A 23,558-nucleotide genomic window follows, 5' to 3' on the forward strand; every position below is an offset into this window, starting at 1 on the left:
TAGGTGCTGGTACTCACCATGAGTGTGGGTGGCACTGTGGGTTAAACCACAGAGCCTAGGACTTGCCAATCAGAAGGTCGGCGGTTCGAATCCCCGCGACGGGGTGAGCTTCCGTTGCTCGGTCCCTGCTCCTGCCAACCTAGCAGTTCGAAAGCACGTCAAAGTGCAAGTAGATAAATAGGTACCACAGTGGTGGAAAGGTAAACGGCGTTTCCGTGTGCTGCTCTGGTTCGCCAGAAGCAGCTTAGTCATGCTGGCCACAGGACCCGGAAGTTGTACGCCGGCTCCCATGGCCAATAAAGCGAGATGAACGCCGCAACCCCAGAGTCAGTCACGACTGGACCTAATGGTCAGGGGTCCCTTTACCTTTATTCACCATGAAGCTGCTACAGTAAGTGCCACAATTTTTAACAACAACAAAAGAGGTGCTGGTACTGCATACCATTGAGTACCCCCTGGGGGGGGGGAAGCAGTCCGTAACTAAGAAATCATGCCCAAGTTATCTGTTTTCTCCTCCCTCCCAATCACTTTCCCTTCTTTGTCATGTCTTTTGGATTATGTAAAAGCAGGGATAGTCGCCATCAACACTTCTAACCCACTCTGGGAGACATAACTGCTCCCCTACAGCAAGCTATTAGTTTGTGACTTAGTGACACGAGATGCAGCAGGCAGAAGGAACAAACCCATAGCAGAAACATGTTGCATTTAAAAAAGTATTTGGTGCTAGGAATTATGATTACAACCTCCTCTCTGCTTCATGTTTCTAGAGATTTCTATGATGATCTCTTGCACGGTGCTACCAGAGCTATCCTTGGACTGCACAGCAAGACGCCAGCAGGTTACAAAATATGCATCTAAACAAAGGACTCTGACCACAGGTAGTCCTATCAGCAGAACTCTGTCAAGAAATAAAATTTAATATCATAAGGTAGATGGTTCATCAACACTAACCCTCAGAAGAGCAATAGTTTCTGATAATTTAATGTGCAGTTTATTCAGATAACATCTGTATCTCTTAAGTGTCAGTGATAAGGCTTCCAGGGGACCTAAGATATATCCGCTATCTGCCTTTCAGCACTGAAATTCCACCCAAAAGAGAAATAAATGCACAAGCCAACAAATAAATGTATTTTATTACAATATTGCCAATTTCCACACAACATACCACACCACTTCATTCTGCATTTTGTCCACTGGATACCACAGACTAATACAAACCAGGTTTTAGAAGTGGCAGTGCAATAGTAAAGTGACAGAACTACATATAGAGAATCATTAAATAACTGTTTCTCCAAGAAACACAGTGTTGTTATGCCCATATTGTGCCTCAAAGCCAATCCCACCCACCATAAAATGTTTAGGCATAAAGCTTTAGCCATATACATTTTGCCCAAATTTTCCCTTGTGAGATGGGAAGTTACAATTTCGTATGTAGTTGTGTTGAGGCAGCTCCCAAATCGCATGCCCAATATCAAAACACCCAATTTCCTTTATGATAAAAGGATGTGGCACTCTGTTTCTTGCCTCATGAGCTTTTGCCACAACAGAGGTAAGCTGCCCCAAAATGCTTGCTCTTAAAATACAGCTATACACTGTCTCACATGCAGAGCTCCATAGGTTGAGTGCTAAGTAACCAGAACAAAAGAAATTCAGTGCAGTTCTGACAAAGAATTGGGGTGGGGTGGGGATAAAAATTAGACCCACTACATCAAATCAGGTAAATTAAATTTTAAAAGGAAAAGACTGCAAATTAAGTAAACCTTCAACTGGTGTACACACAAGTCTAATTTCATCTTTCCTTCAGGCTGCCCAATAGAAATATTTAGCATGATTTAACAACTGTACTCTCCTCTAAGTTAACAATAGAACAAGACACACTTAAACCACTAGAGAAAGGCTTGATCCATTCCAAAACACTAGCTCTCCCACCAGGAAGGGGAGGGGGGTATGGAAATGAACCAGCATGGGTTAAGACTACAAACTTTTCCTTATGTACTGCTTCTTCTTCAAGGAGCTCACACAGTGAGATGCTGGGTGCCAAACTATTTCCACAACTTCATACCATATTAAAACCTGGATCTCTGCAGATATTCACCCAGGGACAAAGCCTCCATCTGACAGGGATTCCACAAAGGTTCCTCCATCCTGTGTTGGCATTGCAGGATCGGGCCCCAAGTGAGATAACTTCTTTGGGAAATGACTTGCAATGATTGTTTTGAATATAAAGTGAGCATACATGCACACGCGACACATACATAAGAAAAACAAAACTAAAAAGCCTATCCCTTTCATTATCATTAAGGCAAATTAATTTTCTGGCTTTGCAAACTAACCAGAAAAGTCCATTCAAGGTGAGCAGCACAAGATGACCAGCTTCTAAATGATTTGCTGAACGATTGTCCCAAAAGTCACATGAGAAATCTGAAAATGGAATGGTCCAGGATTCAGATGCAAGGTTGGAAACTGAAGTAAAAGCCAGTAACTTCAAGGAAAACAGAGAAAGGTGATTCATAAGCAGCAGGAGAGTGGACACAAAAATCCCTCTAACTCAGTGGTTTCCAACCAGTGTGCCGTGGTATCCTGGAGTGCCTTGAATGATGGCCAGTGGTGCCGTGGGCAAAAGTGGCCTCTGTCTCTCTTTCCTTCCCTCTGATGCCCTCTCACATCTCTGCCTCCCAGAGGTTTGTGCGGCTGTTTGTTGCAGCAGCCCTGGCTACAAGCTCCCAATGCAAATGGTGCCTCTGGGGCTGGCCATGGTGTGCTGGTTGCCAGGAGCTGAGGTGGCCTTGGAGTAAGCAAGCAAATGGGCAAGTGAGCTCAGCTAGCCAGTCCACCAGCCCTTGCTGTTGCAAATAGGCAAACAAGTTGGAAGCCAGGCAGGCAGCCAGGCGCTGTGCTGGCCTTTCTTGCACTTACTGTGTGCAAGGCCTGCCTGGGAGCTGAGTGCCCAGTGCTAAAGCAGAGTCTTTCCACCCTGCAGGCTGGTCTCACGTTCACCTTTGGCCAGTTTCCACTGAGCCACTAAGCCTGGGGGCACCCTCTTCCTGTGGGGCAGTGTGATGAGGCACCTCTCTTTGGGGCAGGGGGAGAGTTCAGAGACTAGGGGCAGCAGCAGCAGCTGCCCAGAGGACTCCCAAGGAGAGGAGGCTGAGGGAACACGCCACAAGGGAGGGCATTTGAAAAAAGGGTGAGAGGCTGCCAGCTCTGCAGGCAAAGGGTGACATAACTGGACTCCTGAGCCCTACAGGGGTGCCACAGAAAGAATGTAGTTGGCCTAGGGAGCTGTGGATTCAAAAAGGTTGAAAGCCTCTGCTCTAGCTCTTAGGATGAAATGAAGATGGTTCATAAGCAATATACTTCACCCTGTTACAACATCACCAGCAACCACTATTTTTTCATCATCCTTGATCCAGACAGTTCATGATCCTTGTTTCTACTGTACAATTTTCAACAAGGAAGCAGAATGTAGTTCTGTTACAAACCGATTCATCTGTATTGCCAGAGCAAACAAAACTGGCATCAAATGCAGTTTCTGAAAACCAAGATATCAGAACACCAGAATCTCTGAAGTGTTGTTCAAGTCAATTTCCTAATTAACGCTTTTCAGGAGTTTGGAGTTTTTCAGGTTTTTATGGGTCTGCATAGTGTTACAACTGTAGAACACATTTACACATAAAGTCAAGAGTTTTTAAACAGAATGTATACAAGACTTAAAGGATTCTCTAGATAACTGTGATAATTGTAAGTGTACCAACTTTTGAGGACAAATCCCAGTCATTTGAAATATACAGGCGAAAGGTTCTCCAACATCTTTGGCAGTAATAAGATGCTTAAAATGAAGTCCCCACATCTCTGTTACTATGAAAACACTGGGGGACGTGTTCTAAGCCAGAGCAACCTGTTGCCTTCCAAATGTTGGACCCAAACACCCATTGGCGTCAGCAGAATGGACAATGATCAGGAATGATGAGAGTTGTAGTCAAACATCTGGAAAGGCACAGTTTCCTCACCCCTGTACTAAACAACTGGTGAGGCCATATTTGCGAACTTAGTGCTATATGCATAAGCTAGAATGAGCCCTGGCAATGCCGTGGATGCGCTCTCTTCCCTTGTGGCCAAAAGGACATTCCTTGCATCTCAACTGGTCCTGTTTTCCAAAGCACTGGTTTATCACAAACTCTGGTGAATTTCAAGATAAGCCAGATTCAAGGTATGCATTATGAAGGTGGGTTGTTTATCCAGGATTTGAGAGAAATCAGGATCCCTGGTCCAGATGAGAAGAAAGGCTGAGATTCAGGGAAAGTGAAGCTAAACATTGCCCAAGACAAAGGAGAGACGAAGGAAAAGAAGGCCAAGGATGCACTGAACTTGATTCAGCTCATGCATGTAATGCCAAACCATGGTTTGCTACCAGGTATGAACAAGTTCTATAAATAAAAAAAGCTTTTGAGTATCTACACATACTGCTTTTAAAAAAAATCAAAATGTCTTTGCACAAAGGTTGTAAAGTATTGTGGCATTTCACAAAGTCTTCGATTTTACATGCAATCCACCACATTGCTGGATCCTTGACCCATGTCACGGATCTGGCTGCCAAGGCAGGCACACACGGCTACACCAGCCCCAGCTCTGCAGTGAGACACGGAACCAACAAGCTCCCACCTGAGAAAGAATGAAAGAGGAAAAATTAAATACAAGGGGAGTTAGCAATGCAACTGTCCTTGGCACATCAAATATCTTAAAGTGAAAAAAGCTTAGCTACATCTTTCCTACACAGCTTAGCGTGACAAAAGCTCTTATACAGTGCTAATTTTGAAAATTGCTTCTATTTTATTTTTGTAACTATTTATGGGTTCTACCACCACCCATGAAGGAAACTTTGCTGAAGAACTAAATGCTGGTCCATTTGCATTTAAATAGCAAGACTAGGCAGAGGAGAGGGTTTAGCTTCCCATGCGCAAAGACAGCAATAGTTCAAGGCCAAATATAATTTTAAAACAATATTTTTATAATTGCTTATATCTGTCTAAGAACAATGAATGAGTTCTGGGGTACTTTTTCCCTACCATCTCTACTTTGTCAAAATTCCTGCTTTTCGGCTTCCTAGACTCATCCATTACAACAGGTCTGTCCAAAAAACCACAACCCTTTTCACTTGTACATTTGCCAATCCCCTAGAATGAATACCAAGTCTAATAACTGCTTGGTGGCAGCTGCAATAGAGAAAGTGAGACTTTAACATCAACTACACAGATTTTTCCTACTTTTCATAGAATTGCAGCATTGGAAGGGACATCTAGTCCCACCCACTGCCATCCAGGAATCTCAACTAAAGCATCCATGACAGATGGCCATCCAAACTTTGCTTTAAAATCTCCAAGGAAGAAGAGTCCACCACCTCTTGTGGGATTTTCACCCCCTGCTGAACAGCTCTTACTGTCAGAAAGTTTGTCCTGATGTTGGGTTGGAATCTCCTTTCTTGTACAGTGGTACCTCAGGTTAAGTACTTAATTCATTCCGGAGGTCCGTTATTAACCTGAAACTGTTCTTAACCTGAGGTACCACTTTAGCTAATGGGGTCTCCTGCTGCTGCCGCTGCGCGATTTCTGTTCTCATCCTGAAGCAAAGTTCTTAACCCGAGGTACTATTTCTGGGTTAGCAGAGTCTGTAACCTGAAGCATATGTAACCTGAGGTACCACTGTAACTTGAATCCATTGGTTCACGTCTCATCCAGCATAAAGACCGAGCTCTGTAAAAGCAAGAATCAAAGTTACCTGTTCACCACAGGATCAAAGGCTTCCACTGTATTCAGGTAAGCATTTCCATTATGCCCTCCAACAGCAAAGATTTTGCCCATTAACGTTGCTATGCCAACTCCACCCCGAGGCGTCGTAAGCTCCGCTACGTATTCCCACTTGTTGCTGCGAGGGTCAAATCGTTCAACAGAGCTCAGCGGAGAATTGTCATCAAAGCCACCTGCATCAAGGCATATACACACAAGTGAAGCATGAAATCTTCTCTCAGACTATGCAGTAGTTTTATCACAAGCTGTTCTGTGGAGCAAAGCTACAGGATGCATAGTGACCCAGTTATTTAAACAGTACCAAAAAATACAATGGATCTGCTACTTGACCTAAAAGCCCACAATTCTTATAAAGCTAAAATCTAGTCCATTGTTAGCATGATCTGTAAGCAAGTGTACCTCAATGTTAGTAAGAAGAGGAGCCCGAGGTTTATGCCCAGTAGTGCACTGTTGCCTTGAAAAAAGATAGCTTATTTATCACTTTATCACAAAATACAGTATTGTCCACAGCCAGCAACGAAAATACTTAAAATCCAGTGTAATCATTTGATGATGTTGTTTCAAACACTTACAGCAAAGCTACAAGAAGATGAGTTATGCACATGGATAAACGTCTAGGTGCTACTCACCTACCACATATAGGCAGCCATGGAGTTCACTAACTCCATTGCCAGCTCTTCGCTGACCCATTTCTTTCACTTCTATCCATTTATCTAGATGAGGATCATACTTCTCCACGCTGGAGAGAGAAGCGACACCATCATTTCCACCAACAGCATATACATGGTTCTGAAAAGAGGAAAGATCAAATGAATGTTCTATCCAGCAGCCAGGCCCAAGGGTGAATTAGGTGCGTTACTGCAGCAAAAATTAAGATGTGTCCCTTCTGCTCTCACAATGTATAAAGAAACAGTTGTCAACCAGCTTGCTAGGCAGCAGCAGTCTATCCCCAAGGATAAAATTTTGAGCACCATATAATCATTGCCAACACAACAGCGAGCTTTCGATCCAATTTACTAGATGAGTTTTCAGGTTTCAACATTATCGTCTGTGGATATTACTTATTTTATACTTGCCAAAGTTATACTGTACTTATATGAATCCACATTCAAAATTTAATTCTATTTAGTAAATATAGTCTTTTTATCAATTACCCCTCCAAAAAACCCCGAAAAATCCTCTGGGCAACATGCAAAAACAATAAAATGAATTAAAACAGCAAGATCCACATTAACAACATTCTATATAACAAGACTTAGCACAAAAAAACCCTGCAATCAGGTAAATACTGCAATGAACAACACTTAATAACAAGACTTTGGTTGTAAGTTGCTTTGGGTTGCCTTCGGCAAGATAAGCAACTAAAAAATCTAACTAATAATAATATATATATATAAAAACTTGACAAAGTTCCAGAGTTAAATAACTATTTTAAGACACAGAATAATAACAGAAATTAAAAATAGTTTATTGTTTTTTATGACACCAAGCAAAGACTTTCCACTTTCACTGAAGAGTTCTATTTTAACTCTGCAATGTCTTCAGTTCTGTTTTTAATTAAATTATATTCCTTCCATATTTCATTTCCCACCTTTTATTCAATCTCTTCTTTCATTGCCTCTTATCACGACTTCAAGAGTGGCACCTTAAACCAATGTAGTGAAGAACAGTCAAGAAAGTTTGACCTCCATATAACCTTAAAGTATTTTAATACACTTGCAATACACTTGCAAGGCAGAGCTATACGACATTTCTGTGCCGATGCCCTTTGAATGCCAATAAAAAACCCAGAGTCGCTTACCACAAGAGCCACAGAGCCAACACCTCCCCGGGGTGTATTCATTGGTGCTACAGCACTCCACTGATCAGATTCAATGTCGTATCTCTCCACATCGCTGAAGCAAGTGTTATCATCCAGTCCCCCAATAGCATAAATGGGGCCTCCAAGAGAAGCCAGAGCAATCCCTCTCCTAATAAAATAACGCAATTAGTTATCAGACTACATAATCTTAAAACAAACTGACAAAGTGAGTTACAAACTGGCAAAGTGAGTTACTAGGTATCATTAGCTCTACCTCACTTTGGCAACTTTTCAAGAATACCAAGGTTAATAAAACCCCAAGCGTAAACCACAAATGGAAGCTTCATTCCCAACTGAAGTATACTTAATCAAAGAGACCTTTAAAATGTTTCTTCAAGATATTGCAAATGAAAGAATTAACAGATTTTGGACTCTAGAACATTTGCAGGTTTGTAATTCTGTCAACTTTATTTTTTTCCAACCACACTAATCACCAGATAATAATATTCAACGACAACATGAAGGTTTAACAGATCAGTGAACTGCAAGTTTTGACCATGACATAAATTCTTTCTTGTTTTATGCTGGCAAGGGCCAATTTTCTATATACAAAACCCCCATTCATGCATTCAATCAACACATGAGGAATGAAGTGTGGCACATGCAGTACCACCAGCAGCTCCTCTGCCCTTTTCAGCTCTAGCTCTGATTTCTCACTTCAAGTAGAAAGGTCTGAATGAGTATTGTGTGCATGTTGGAAGGTCCAATCCACTCAATGTTGGAAGATCAGGGGTGGAGATGGCATAGATGTCCTCATGCCTCCTCCAGACTTTGTTCCCCCATGTTTCTTTAAGGGCCTAAAATCAGTTTTAATTTCCCTTCTGATACCCAACGAACACAGTCTATCTTGTCATTATCAGTCTATTCCAAACTCTTAAAAGAATATAAAGAATCCTCTTATATTGGGGATTTCCAACAGCTTCAAAAAACACTATTTACAATTACCTCAGCTAAAATAATTATGAGACAACTCTGACTCTTTTTCTAATTTGTCTTGTTCCTTCCCCACTTCTGTTTTTCACCTTATGTGTTCATCTCATATTTTTTATGTCCGCTGATCACCTTCTGTGTTGCATCTTAATTTGGACTTCAGGCATTGGCCATGACTAGGTACAGCCTATCTGATGTATACCTCAATAAATGGTAATGCATTCCACATGAATCTACTTCTTTAACAACAACAACAACAACAAAACGGAATGTCCATGCCAAGTTTACATACCTTTTGGTATTCATTGATGCTTTCATCATCCATTTATTTGTGAGAGGATCAAACATTTCCATGCTGCCCAGATGTTCGTTTCCATCATGTCCACCCACTGCATAAACTTTACCTGAAACATATAAAATTTTCTGGTCAGACAAACTAGGCTAACTCCTAAAAGTATTTCCTGTGGCCATCTAGTATGATATCAAGAAGACAAGATGTGAAACAGCTGCTTCCCAGGTCTTAGTTCACACATAATCACTGTGCCGCACTAGTGAAATTAGATTCACATTTTTTGCCACTCTATTATATATATTCCATTACTGCTAGAGCGTAATGTCTACAATAATTTTTTTCTGTAAAGAAATCAGCACCACATTATCTAAAGATCAGGGGAAAATAATAGTCTCAGGGACTTGATGATACTTTATAGTAGGTAAAAAGGTAAAGGTACCCCTGCCCGTACGGGCCAGTCTTGCCAGACTCTAGGGTTGTGCGCTCATCTCACTCTATAGGCCGGGAGCCAGTGCTGTCCGGAGACATTTCCAGGTCACGTAGCCAGCGTGACAAGCTGCATCTGGCAAGCCAGCGCAGCACACGGAACACCGTTTACCTTCCCGCTAGTAAGTGGTCCCTATTTATCTACTTGCACCCGAAGGTGCTTTCGAACTGCTAGGTTGGCAGGCGCTGGGACCGAATGACAGGAGCGCACCCCGCCGCAGGGATTCGAACTGCCGACCTTTCGATCGGCAAGCCCTAGGTGCTGAGGCTTTAACCCACAGCGCCACCTGCGTCCCATACTTTATAGTACTAGGATACAAAGGCAGCCTTAAAAGGCAGCAGTTTTAAATCTTTTCTAAGTTAAGATGCAATGCTATTTACTAGTGCAGTAAATAGTTCCTAGTGTTGAATTCAGTGGTAGGTACTGTGGCTAGACTCAAGCTGTGAGTTGTATTTTTAGTACTAGAGAGGACATTTCATTGGGCAGAAACCCAGAACACAAAACCAGTGAACTGCAAAACAGAAACAATTGCATCTTTTTATCGCAAGAAGCCAACTACTATTCTCAGCTATTTTGTATACAAAGGCTGTAATTTTGGTTGATGGAATGGCTGAGTCATTAACTTCAACAAAGTATAAAGCAATTTTAGAGCACAGATTTCTTTTTACCAACCTCCCACAGAGATTACACCCACGTGCCTCCTCCTACTGTTCATTTCAGGGCCAAAAAACCAGCTGTTCTTATTGATAGAGTAGCATTCAATGCTGCGAAATGGGTCGCCAGATCCACCACGACCACCAACACAGAAAAGGACACCTAACAGAAAACATACAACAAAAGTCACAAACACCTCATTTCTTAAGAACGTCAGTATTCATCACACAAAATTCACAGGGTGGCAAAGTACAGAATGCTGCACATAGCACACATTAAAAGTCCTCTTAAAACTAAATAGTAGAAACTGGTCTGTTTGGTTGGCTTAGTGTTATTTACTGTTTTGAATGTTCAACACTGACAATTTGTCATTCAACAGTAACAGTTCCACCCTGCTTCAACTTAGGATGAACTGGGTTGAGGCTTCAACACAGACTGAGAGGGAAGTCAGAGCTGGAATAGACAAGTCACCCAATCAAGGCTTGTGGAAAGATCCGCAAAAGTTAATAACCCCTTAAAATGTTTAATAGCCTCCCTATTCACATGCATTTTTGACAGCCCAACATAAAGAGAACCAGCTTGCTTCAACTTGCAGGAGGCTATCTGCCTAAGGCAATTCTAACTCACCATGGACTTCCAGGCAAGTGGCTCCTTAACAAGCCTGATTTTAGTCCATTCACAATCCCAACATCCCTCTCCACTTTAAAGAGATACGTGCTTTTGGCCAACACCACCACAGGTAACGTTCAGCACACTGCTTCAAGATTCCTATAGAGCACATCACTTCAGATGACTCAAGTAAGCAACAAAAACTGGGCAAAACCCAGCTCCTTTAACCATGGGAGTTTTTGTTATCAATTGCAATGGAGGCAGATTGTATGTTATGTTGAAAACATACATATCTGAAGAAGTGTGCATGCACACCAAAGCTCATACCAATAACAAACTTAGTTGGTCTCTAAGATGCTACTGGAAGGATTTTTTTTTAATGTTGAAAACTCTTCTCCATCATTCAAATGCATTAATGTATCCAAGGATTGTACATTGGGACTGTTAGGCTGTAATATATACTGTTCAATACAAGAAATTTAGCTCATCAGTTGAGACAGTATTCCATAGTTTAGCATTCAAATCAGAGATTCATGCCGAGGCAATGCTATACCATTGTGAACCAACCTTTTGTGTAGATACAGATTCTCCTTCCCCTCACACAAAATGAATTTTAAAAGCTATACTCTAAGGCACTTAAATAAAATGACAAGGCTTACTAATGTTACGCTGTGTACAAATTCATTTATGTTGTCTTTTACTATTCTACCATGAGCACTTACACCTCTACAGAATAGACCTTTTGTGAGTTTCTAAAACACTGGTGCCTCAGAAACAAGTTACCTGCTGTGCGTTTCCTTGGTGTTGTCCGTACAGAATACTCAAAATCTGGCACGGTATGACTACTTAAGTGAAGGTGGTAGTTCCTTGCTTCATCCAGCAAGTCCCGACATTTTAGGTTCTGCTTGACAATTTCTTCTTTTGCCACTACTCCCATGAGAAAACAAATGGGTAACAGTGGTAGGCGCACCTAGGAGAATGGACATTATGGGTGGTCAGCTGAACCAAAAGTAACAGTTCTCAGCAATTACAAGGCAAGCCTCCAAAGACATCATGGAGAACATCATGATCCTAGAATCATAGAGTTGGAATAGACCACAAGGGCCATCGAGTCCAACCCCCTGCCAAGCAGGAAACACCATCAGAGCACTCCTGACATATGGTTGTCAAGCCTCTGCTTAAAGACCTCCAAAGAAGGAGACTCCACCACACTCCTTGGCAGCAAATTCCACTGTCGAACAGCTCTCACTGTCAGGAAGTTCTTCCTAATGTTTAGGTGGAATCTTCTTTCTTGTAGTTTGGATCCATTGCTCCGTGTCCGCTTCTCTGGAGCAGCAGAAAACAACCTTTCTCCCTCTTCTATATGACATCCTTTTATATATTTGAACATGGCTATCATATCACCCCTTAACCTCCTCTTCTGCAGGCTAAACATGCCCAGCTCCCTTAGCCGTTCCTCATAAGGCATCGTTTCCAGGCCTTTGACCATTTTGGTTGCCCTCCTCTGGACACGTTCCAGTTTGTCAGTGTCCTTCTTGAACTGTGGTGCCCAGAACTGGACACAGTACTCCAGGTGAGGTCTGACCAGAGCAGAATACAGTAGCACTATTACTTCCCTTGATCTAGATGCTATACTCCTATTGATGCAGCCCAGAATTGCATTGGCTTTTTTAGCTGCCGCGTCACACTGTTGGCTCATGTCAAGTTTGTGGTCAACCAAGACTCCTAGATCCTTTTCACATGTACTGCTCTCAAGCCAGGTGTCCCCCATCTTGTATTTGTGCCTCTCATTTTTTTTGCCCAAGTGCAATACTTTACATTTCTCCCTGTTAAAGTTCATGTTGTTTGTTTGGCCCAGTTCTCTAATCTGTCAAGGTCGTTTTGAAGTGTGATCCTGTCCTCTGGGGTGTTAGCCACCCCTCCCAGTTTGGTGTCATCTGCAAATTTGATCAGGATTTGATCCTCTATTTGCCTTGTTCAGTGTGGTCATTCTGCATCTGTATGGCCTACAACTGAAGCCAGTATGTATGTCCTATGTCTTCACTAGGGAGAGAGAGATCCAGAAGATGAAAAAACAAGATTCCATTTAGTTGTAACAACAGTGACATTCCTCCATGTGTTATAGCTGCTGTGAACCCTGACACATCCTACTTACACACACATTGTGATTACTTGCTGCCTGCACTTTTGAACTATGACTGACATGCATAAAATATTTAATCTCTCCACAAATCAACGCTGCTCATGGATTCAGCTGCAAGTCATCAGATAATGTGTGGTGACAAGATGCAGATGTGTGTGACCTGGCTCTGAGATGGAAAGTAACTGAATTTGCTTTTGAGAAACCCGTAGTTTTCAGGGATTTAACAGAAGTGACCCCAACTTCAATTTGTCACAAAGAATGCGTAAGAGAAAAATTGTCTTAAGTGTCAATCTTTTTTGAGAACAAAAAAGTGATCCAGTTCCAATGTGGTGAACCAGTATAATCACTCCACAGATCACCCCACCTCTGCATATTATGAGACACCAATAGATTTAGTTACTCCATTCTCATCTGGTCCTTACCTGAGCAACTATTTCATCTAACCATGTAGCATGATGCTGTGGATTGGCCAGAAGCCACTTAATAGCAGCACCATAAACCTGCTTTTCACTTTCAATGCTCAGGTCACTGGAAGACAACAGTTTATGAAGGTGCTGAGGTGACACACTCACAAAATCTTCACATTCCACCACTTCAGCAAAATGTTCACATGCATAGCGATCGGCCATATCCATCAAGTCAATACGATTGTGGCTCTCCGCAAAGGATCTCACTGCCAGGCAATTTGAAGGATGGAAGTGTAGTTTCATGTATTCACAGCAAGCTTTGGCCACTACCTCTACCTGAAGAATGCAGGCCGCATATAAGAGAGGCTGGACATTGTCTACCGTCAGAGTCAGTCGAGATGAATAGACGAATTTGACCAAATCTTCTATGGCATCACCATCAAAGTCTTTGATCTCGATCAATGTCTGTTTAGCTTCCGCCATTTCAGAAAGGAACATGGCTCGGAAGTATGGAATAACACAAGCCAGGACTAGCTTGTGACAGGAGATCAACTTCGAACCTACCTGTGGGATAACATACATTTATATTAATAGAGTTAATTGTTTTACCTTAATACAAAGAAGCTGTGGTCTCGAATTCTAAAGATGTAGTTAACGGATTTTAAAAATTATTAGCATTAATCAAATCCAGAAGTGCAAAGAGGTATTGACCTCAGAACTATCAAGAAAATTGAATAAACAGAAAATTGACTAACAACACTACTCAGATCAATGACAATTTTCTGTATAGATTAGTATACATGTGTGGTACTGTTGTAAGAGTCATAACATTTTATTGAAAAGTCTCCATCAAGTATTTATATAAATTTGAAAGATAAATTATATTGATCACAGCATCACAACCTTATTTGTATTGATGAATATTTCAACAATGAATATGCAGTTCATATTCAGTTGTAAAACCTACTTTTTGCTTTAACTGCAAGAGAAAATCATTTTTCATTAGTCCCACTTTCAACTACCTTAATGATAAAGTTCCATCCCTGAATTATTTCTAGTAGTTTTATCCAGTCATCTCAATTAGCTGTTCTTTTAATAATCCACAGCCACAGCAATCTAATGCAGCCAAAACAGTTTCTTGCCAAGAAATGATGAAAAGCAATTAGCTGTACATGACTTTAGACAATGTGCTGCCATGAAAAAAGGACAGACATCACTATGCCGGGTCAATTTTGCTGCATTACAAAGGCTAGTGGATCTGTGTGTACAATTTGACCATGGAAAAGGCAATGCAACCACTTTGGTTATCTACCACTAGATTAGTAACAAATGACCAATATTCATACACAAACACTAAAGCAGGAGGAAGGGCAGGATATAAATGGAATAAAATAAATGTGCTATTTCAGCACAGAAATGAAAAAATGGGTTTGCACTGGATAGTCAACCCGGCTAAAAATATTTGTGCCTTATATGATTTTAAAGATTAACTATCAATTGATAATAAGGAGATGAGTCTAATGAAAGTTTACATGTTATGATCCAGCAGTCTTTAGGTTCCTTATTAAAGAAGCTAGCTTCCCCCACCCAACTGTTTTTCTTAAATCTGCAGGATGTGTTTTCAGGTACAAAAATCCTCTTGATAACATTTTCTATTAATCAGCTTTTTCTCTTCTGCAAAGATTAGTTTCACTGTCAAAAAGCATCAATTTGAGTTGTATGAACAAGCATTCTGGCTTACAAACTCTTATTTAAACAAGTCAGATTCAACCCACAATTCAATGGTAGCTTACTTTGAAACTTACCAGAGTTTGTTGTAACCTAGATTTCTGGTTTATTTGTTTCAAATAATAAGTGACACCTATCACCACATGTAAGTCCCCCTTCCTGTTGTGCAAGAGGAGGGGGGAAGCGTGCAAGCTTGATAACAGCAGCAGTAGTTTTTAGTGTGAAAAGGATAAAAACCACAATATCTCTTTGCAAAACAAAGGAGAAGGCTTCTGACACAAAAGTCATACCTGATACGAGTTCAAACTTGCACTGAACTGAGCATGTATAGTGGTTTTTTAAAGAACAGTGGTATCTCAAGTTACAAACGCTTCAGGTTACAAACTCCGCTAACCCGGAAGTAGTACCTCGGGTTGAGAACTTTGCCCCTGGATGAGAATGGAAATTGCGTGACGCTGGCACGGTGGCAGCGGGAGGCGCCATTAGCGAAAGCGTGCCTCAGGTTAAGAATGGTTTCAGGTTAAAAACGGACCTCCAGAACGAATTAAGTTCATAACCCGAGGTACCACTGAACTAGGCAGTCCCTCAAAATTATTTACTTATTTATTTAAAATAATTTATAAACCACTTTGTTTAAAAATCTTTAAGCAACATACAAGAATACAAGATAAAAATGGTAAAACTGTATCATAAAAAGAGATACAACATAAAAAGCACTAAAACAGGAATGTGCTACAAGTCATCCTTTTGCCTAGGAGAAACTTTCTAAGCATCCGTGGTAACCAGGCAATATATAGCTGTGACCTTGATCTTTAACATTACAAGAGAACTGTGGGATGAACCCATGGAAGAGTAGCCTCCATGCCACTGCTACAATTGCCTGTAGGGCACCTAAGAGGACCTTTAAAGATGAAGAAAAGGACAAAATATGTAGTGAACCTAGGCTGCCTGAAACCCATTAACTAAGCAGCTGGGCTCTCAGGGCATTTTTGTGGATACTAGCAGTTGTAAACTGTTATATACTTTCTCAAAGCACTGCAGAAGTTGTATTCCTCTCCTTCCACAGACAAGCAAGAGCCTTGGTGCACTGCCACAGAAATGCAAAACAGTGCTAATGTACTCCCAATTCCAATACACCCATACTCACACTATTATAGGAGAAGGAAGAGGGGAGAGTAGCAACTTAGTCCACCTCAAGATTGTTATCCCCAGTATTAGGGCTTTTCCCACTAGAGGAGAATGGCAACTACTACTTACATGGTAGAAAGTGAAGAGGTGCACTTAGAAACCTGGAAACACCACTGGGATTGGCTAACCCACAGCTTACCCTTGGTGTTCAGCAACCTTCACTGAGCATCCTCTTATCTGATTGGACCTATCCTCGTAAGGAAGAGAATGTTAAGACCAGGCTTGCATATATGACATATCTAAACAAGATGGCAGCCATGTCACATAAGTTAAGTGGGTTTATATAGGTACTGTGGCCTCTTACAATAATAGGGGGAAAAACTTTGAAATTTGAGTTCAAGTCCATAAATTTAGCACAATCACACTCTCCCTACAAGCACCAAATAGTCTGCTGACTTGCAGTATTTCAAGGAAGAGTTTTGGTTAAAGGGAAGGCAACACTGCATGGCACTAACTCCCAAATGTTGTCAACATAAATGATGCAAAGCAAATATATTTTCTAGTGAATTAATACACAAACGCACAAACCATTCTACACTCAAAACACATACACACAAAGGAGGAAATATGGAATCAGCACCTTCAGCGTAACATCACAAAGCTCCCCAGCTTCATAGAATCGGAGGAGAGAGCTGTGAAAATCCTTCCAAGCTTCATTTGCTTCGAATACAAATGTTTCTTCTTCACCATCACTGTTCAAAGGTGACCTCTCCTGTGGCTGCTGCCTTCTGCCTTTTACCACATGATGCTTTGCTTGCTCTGGGACCATAGAATCAGAAGCCATTAGCTGTTTTGTCTCCTTCCAGGTTTGTTCTCAGTCTCCATGAAAAAAAGCCCCACACATGCTGCCAAGCAAATCAGGAAGAACATCCAGTCTTGAGTAGAACTGCCATTTTCTCACTACAAGAACAAAATGAAAATAGATTAGGCGTTTTCCTCCGTCAAGCCCCTGGAAACACCATAGGTTGAAGTTTGCTGCTAACTATTATTCCGTCTCTTCAAAAGACCAAGGCAATAAAATCAAGAAGGCAACTTCTAAGTCACTATCAGGATGGGAACATAGGCTTGGATCTCAAGTTGCTCATCCATTCACGCTCATCCATCCCCCTACATCCATAATCTTCCATGCCTTCCCAAACTCCCCAACCTGCAAGAGAGGATTTTCTTGGGGCTGTGAAGGAAAGAAAATGGTGGAAGTGGCAGTCTAGGAACATGGGCTCTATTGACTCATGGAAGGAAAGTTAGGATCCAAGCCACTGCTAGTACATTTCTACAGTGAGTTAGAACCAAGCAACTGTGAGCAACAGGAGGAAAAGAAGCCTAAATTTGCACAATGCTGTAATAGGAAAGGTTGATGGATTTAGTTTCACTTATATTGAGTTCTAGTATACAGTGCAAAAGATACAAATCTTCTGGAACAATATGGTGTGTAGTATAAAGGTTGGGTGGGCTGCAGCAGGAAGGAGAAATAGTAAAGTTGGGACACCCTCCAACTGCCTTTCTATTCATACAGGGAACCTTTGGGTCAAAGCCAAAGTAACAAACTACAGTTCTAAATATCACAAAATTCTTCTCGACATACTTAAGGCTGAAGGAAGTTCTCTGAGAGAGAGAGAGAGAGAGAGAGAGAGAGAGAGAGAGAGAGAGAGAGAGTGTATATATATTGTTGTTGTTAGCCGCCCTGAGCCCGGCTTCGGCTGGGGAGGGCGGGATATAAATAAAATTTATTATTTATTATTATTATTATATAATCTGTTGGGTTTTTTATTGTTCAAATTGCTTAGCATCTAAGGAAGATTAAAGATACCTTCCTGTACACAACTGAACTATAACACTTGCAGATTAAAGTTTTATTATTCACTCATAACCTCTTAAATCAGGCCATTATTATTTAAGTTGCACCATTTACACCTGAGATATATAGTACCCACCAACTGTAATCCGCCCTGGGATTTCACGGTAAAGGTAGGGAAGAACTCCAAACAGTAATTATTATTAAACTAGTATTATTATTGTTGTTGTTGTTGTTGTTGTTGTTGTTGTTGTTGTTGTTGTTGTTATTCCCATTTACAGTATAGATGGGAAACTGAAATGAAACAAGATTTGGCCATGACAGAGATTAAGCTTGAACTCTGTACTTCAAGTAAAACTCTTTGTGGCCATCACACAGGGTCCCCGGATGTTTGACGGTCTATTGATCCCTGTGCCACCACTATGATCACTTCCCCGCTGCCACCAACCAGTTTCTCTTGGGTACACACTGAGTCCAGACAGTTGTTAACATTAAAAACAAATAATCAAGTTTATTTTATAAGCATGAACAAGTTTATGGTTTCAGATAATGTTTCTTGTCAGTTTCTTATCCTTAGTTTCTATACCGGCCTATATCTTTCTAATAACTTCTAACTAATTATCCCAATTGTCTATCTGACTCCTCCTAACAGTTTCTCTCTCACACACACAACAAAACTTGACCAACCCACAGACATATCCTCCCTCTTCCTTCTCCAACTACCAACTGACCTCCAAACAACTCCAACTCTAACTCCTCCCCTTGGGTTCCCACTGGCCAATCACTTCACACCCATTTAACCCTTTCCTTATGACCCAGCATGATGTCACCTAGGAGGGCAAACACCACACTCTTCTTCCATTGAATGGTCCTCCTTGGCTTCAAGGTTCAAATTGGTTAAAGTTCATATGGATCCATGCTATAAGACAGTAGTTTCCTGTGTTGTAGGGCATTCTGAACTTCTCTAACAAGAAATCTGTAATGTAAATGCCCTTGGTAGTTTGCATCCTCCTACTGATCTTCCCAGCAATGGGTAGTAGCCAGGATGTATTATAGTATGTAATGATCAATTCATGCAAGACATGGTCAAACTCAAATGACATGGCAAGTGCTCCATATAAATCAAGTATGCACCTCAGAGCAAAGGCCAGAGTCATCTACAACATGGAAGAGTTTTGCAGCAGGAGTTCATCAGCACAAGTTGTTGAGGAAAGGATTCCCTGAAGGTGAAGTTTAAACACCACTGCTCTAAGTAGATAATGACTAAATTGCAGAGACAACCAGATACACACTTCCTTTGTCAGTCAGATTTTCAGATTGTATCCATCCAAGAGTTCTTAAACAACTCAAATGTGAAATTATTGATCTTCTAACAAAAAGATATATTTTGTCCTCAAGATAAGCCTCTTTATCAAAGATCTAGAAAATGGCCAAACAGTGCCAAATTTTCTAAATGGGATCCAGGGAGAATATAGGAAATTATATGTGCACAAATTAAGCTGGTAGACAGCATTACTAAGTATAAAATAATCAAACATACAGAACAGGTTCTGCTGAAAAAGAATCAGTGTGACTTATATACAGGCGAGTCCTGCCCAGTAGCGGAAGAAGCCTCTCCAGCACCTGGTGCGGGACGCCGAGGGGCGGGGCGAACTGCCCATAGGGGTGGGGTGAACTGCCCGATGGCATCCTCAGCCACCCTACAGCTGGGGGTGGAGAGGCAACAGGCCATTTTGTCACACACCCCCCGGGTGGCACCCAGGGCGGACAGCCCCAACTTTGTACACCCCTGGTCCTGTCTCACCAACCTTTTAAAAGCTTTTGACACAGTCCCCCACCAAGACTCATGAGCAAAGACAGCAGTAATGAGGTCTTCTTATGGACTGGTAACTGGCTAAAGAACAGGAAGAAGAGGGAAAGGAAGGGACAGTTCTTGCAATGTAGGGATGCAAGCTGTAAGCTCCCCATAAGGTTCTGTAATGGGGTCAGTGCTTTTAACTTGTTCATAACTGATCTGGAATAAAATGCAGCATTTCTAGCCACCCCAACCCCTGAGGTCAAGAAGAATAGCCATACTTATTACACACATGTGTCTGCATGCCTGCATGTGTGTGCATAATCAGCTGCATGAGTGGAGAGCACGTGTAGTGTGCATGGTGTAGCTAGCTTTGAAAAAATACCTGTGATTTGGTTGCAATGCAGCCTCAGGAACTACTTTGGGTTTTCCTGGCTAATCAATTTAAAATCAAAACTGTTTACTCAATTAAACAGTTGGGCTGATCTCATGCCTCAGAGCCTATAAATAAAATAAAATTACCCACTTTCCCATAATTTATTTTTTTAAAAAATATTTTTTACTTACATATACAAAGAGCAACAATCAACATTCAACAATCCCCTCTCTGCAGAAGCACCAAACGCCTACTTAATCGCATTACACTTTTTATTCATTTTAGGTATCATTTGAAAAAATATGATTATATATTTTTGATGGGTGATCTAAACATACTTTATTTCCCTTCAAGCAAACAGTGCAATACATCAAAACCTCTAACATGCACACTTTTTGCGTAGCACCTCACCCACCCTGACATACAAACCAGCAGATTACCTGAAATGAAGTTTCAAAGCCACCAACGTCCTATAACCTAGATACTCTCTGTTCTGAAAGCAGCAGAACACTTAGGGCAACTTTTCAGTGCCAACATGCCACTTCTCATGCAATCTGATCTCTCAACATTATACTAATGATCTTCAACCTCTTGAAATTTCTCCAATATTCTGCAGGACCAAACCGAAACAATGGAGCACTTCAAGCCCCCATTCAACAATGCTGCAATGTTCCATTCACTTCACAAACTAAATGCAAGTCCTTCTCTTTGGCATCTAAAAATGGGCATTTTTTCCATTGCTAAACAAGGAAATGAATTACCAGATACCAACTGTCTGTAGTCTCTTAGTCTGACAGTACTGAATACAAACACTATAACTAATTCTAATGACTACAGTGGCATTTGTTTACCAAGTTCATGGGTATTGTGAGAAAGTTCACATGGATAGCAACTGGGTGTAAACTGACATATACCCAGGGTTAAGAAATTGTCTGTTATAACAAACGTAGCATAAACATAGCCTTTACTCATTTCAATGGCAAACGTTTGTGTGACAAATCGTGCCATTCTACAGCCACATTTTTTTAAAGGACGCTTTATCAATATCAATACTTTTATCTGAGGAACTTTCAGAAAAGTTATTATGTTTAGTAGATGCTTATATAGCTCCAACAACATACAGTACATGGAGCTTCACAGAGTGAAACTTACAGCTGCCACAAAAAGCTTAGAATAAAAAATTACAATGGTGAGACCCCCCAACATTCACAGTACGTGTGATGACTATATGTACAGCCTTAAAAAGGAAACCATGTTATAGACACAGCCTATCTTTAACACATTTGCTTCATCCCTGATTTATTACATACGTGGCCAACTTCAGGGAGGGAGGACTGTAGCATGACAAAATAACAGGAGGGTCCACAGGCCCAGTTACAGCATTAAATCTTATCTGCCGTTTTTCCTGTCTCTCCTGCTCTGCACTACTGCTGTTTGGTCCTTAGTTCTGCAGACCAAATACTACAGCAAGGCCACAATACATCAGTGTATGGGAGCAGGAAAGAGACTGGATACACATTTACTGCAGCATAAACAATGTGCAATTGAATGACACACTTTCACACTGTGGACTTCAGGTGCACTTCCCAAAGAGGCTGTATATTATTCAATATATTTATGTCAGGCTTCTACAAGAAGCCTGCACAAGGCAGCTTGCAATTGAAACATTAATTGACAAGACAAATCACCCCCCCCCCCCAAAAAAACTTGGCAGTTCCACTTAAAGGCCATAAGCAGGGGGAGGCCAAGTTGAGTTCTCACAGGAGGAAATTCCACAAGTGAAAAATCGGTGTTCTTGCTTTCCACCAACAGGATCAACCTTATCACGCCTCCAAGGCCAATCTTAAAAGATTCGACCAGTTGAGTCTGGGCAGTCTTTCAAATAAACTGTTCCCAAACCATTCAGGGTTTTAAGAGTTAGTATCAGCACTTTAAAATGAGCATGGAAACAAATGCATAACCTGATGCAAATTGGTGCAATATGATCAAACTGGGACTGAAGTAGTGTACACCACACTCAGTTTTCAGTGCTGTATGGAAAACAGAAGTACATTCTCTAAATGAGGAACTAAATGAAGATCTGCTCTCAACATGGAAAACTACATAAAAACATTTCATGGTTATAGTCATAGCCCAGAGCATTGTGATTAATGGCACTGATGTTATGCACCTGGAAATCGGGAAGTCTTGCTTAGGTATGAAAATTGATGCTTAAACTGTAGTATTCACTGCATATAAAGTCATCATAAGGGCATTAGACTCAATCTCAGGGGCCGGGGCTTTGAGTCCCACATTGGCCAAGATTTCTGCACTGCAGGGGGTTGCACTAAATGGCCCTACAACTCTATTATTCTATTCAAGTGAAATGTAATGTAATGCAATGCAATGGAAGCAGCAATGACAGAAGACAAAAAGCAACTGGGATTATAATAACAACAATATGCAAGAGCTTAAATGCCACCAGCTCAACTCTTTCTACATTGTATCCAAAAATATAGCAAGAACCCATCTATGGAATGTGTGATGTTTCTGACCCAAATAACCACTGTCTTTTACAGAATTCACTAACCAGGAAGCACACCATCAATCTGTAAAGGAACTAAACCTGAGTAGCACCAGGAAACATTAGCTGAAAGAAAATTAGTAAAATGTTCAAATTATGTGTGTCTACAGTGCTGTGTAATTTCCCCTCCTCTTTATATATTTCCTCCATTTATCTTTCATGCTCTAAAATTGAGACTCGTAAATGAGCACTTCACATTTAAACCTAGTTCTTGGTTTTTTCATTTCCTTCCCCCTCACATATCTGCTCTGCCCTTCACCAGTTTCACGCATTTCTACATTATTCCTTCTGCTCTATTTCACTGGGACGACAAGGGAAAAGAGAACCAGCTTTTATCCTAACAACCAAGGAACACCCCCTCAGCTCAGCAAAAGCAGAATCAATTGCATTCCGCCAACTCCATCATCATCATCACCAACAGCAGCAGCAGCATCACCTCCCGCACCCAAGGAAAACCACGTGCAAAAAACAACACCCACCCACCCCAGGTTTAGCACCCTGACGACCCCTTCCTTCCCAAGGAGCGGTGCCCCTGCCTTAAAAACAACCCTCCCTCCTCCCCATCTATAACTTGGACCAGCCCAAAGAACTGCTTTACCCCACCAGGACTAAAACCAGAAACCCATAAATGAATGGTTGCGAGTTGCTGTTGTTGTTTTTTTAAATGGGGCATTTCTTCTGAGCATGCACAGAGTGCTCCTGATGAGCAACCCTCAAATATACAGGACTGAGGGAGCACGCCTTGCTGTAGCCCACCTTCCATAGCCCCCTTCTGCCTCTCTCCTTCCTCGGCTCCAGCCTCCTTACCACGCCAATTCCCTGCCTCCCTCCTTGGTGCAGCCAGGGTAGTTGCACCTCAGCAGCCGTTACCTCCGGCGCGCGCTCCCTATGTTCCGCGCGCGCAGCCCAAAACATACACAAATACACAC

The 23,558-nt window shown here is 41.4% G+C and overlaps 1 protein-coding gene across 6 annotated transcripts; it reads right to left on the reverse strand.

The window, feature by feature from the left end:
• Positions 1-1,116: 1,116 nt before the first annotated feature.
• KLHL8 (kelch like family member 8) lies at positions 1,117-23,558 on the reverse strand. 6 transcript variants are annotated; one of them, XM_028743608.2, is made up of 10 exons: positions 23,437-23,558; positions 16,684-17,003; positions 13,353-13,751; positions 11,421-11,607; positions 10,047-10,190; positions 8,888-8,999; positions 7,606-7,774; positions 6,434-6,593; positions 5,776-5,977; positions 1,117-4,662 (listed from the first exon to the last, which is right to left on the reverse strand). In XM_028743608.2, exons 2-10 carry the CDS (start codon positions 16,885-16,887, stop codon positions 4,539-4,541), a joined length of 1,701 nt encoding a protein of 566 aa, XP_028599441.2. In that variant the 5' UTR covers positions 16,888-17,003; positions 23,437-23,558; the 3' UTR covers positions 1,117-4,538. The 6 variants fall into 6 exon arrangements, with proteins under 6 accessions (XP_028599441.2, XP_028599435.2, XP_028599436.2 ...); XM_028743602.2 differs by having other exon boundaries at positions 13,203-13,751; XM_028743603.2 differs by having other exon boundaries at positions 13,203-13,751; positions 23,386-23,558.

Source organism: Podarcis muralis, chromosome 9 (genome assembly GCF_964188315.1).
Source record: "Podarcis muralis chromosome 9, rPodMur119.hap1.1, whole genome shotgun sequence".
In the NCBI taxonomy this organism is placed as follows: Eukaryota; Metazoa; Chordata; class Lepidosauria; order Squamata; family Lacertidae; genus Podarcis; species Podarcis muralis.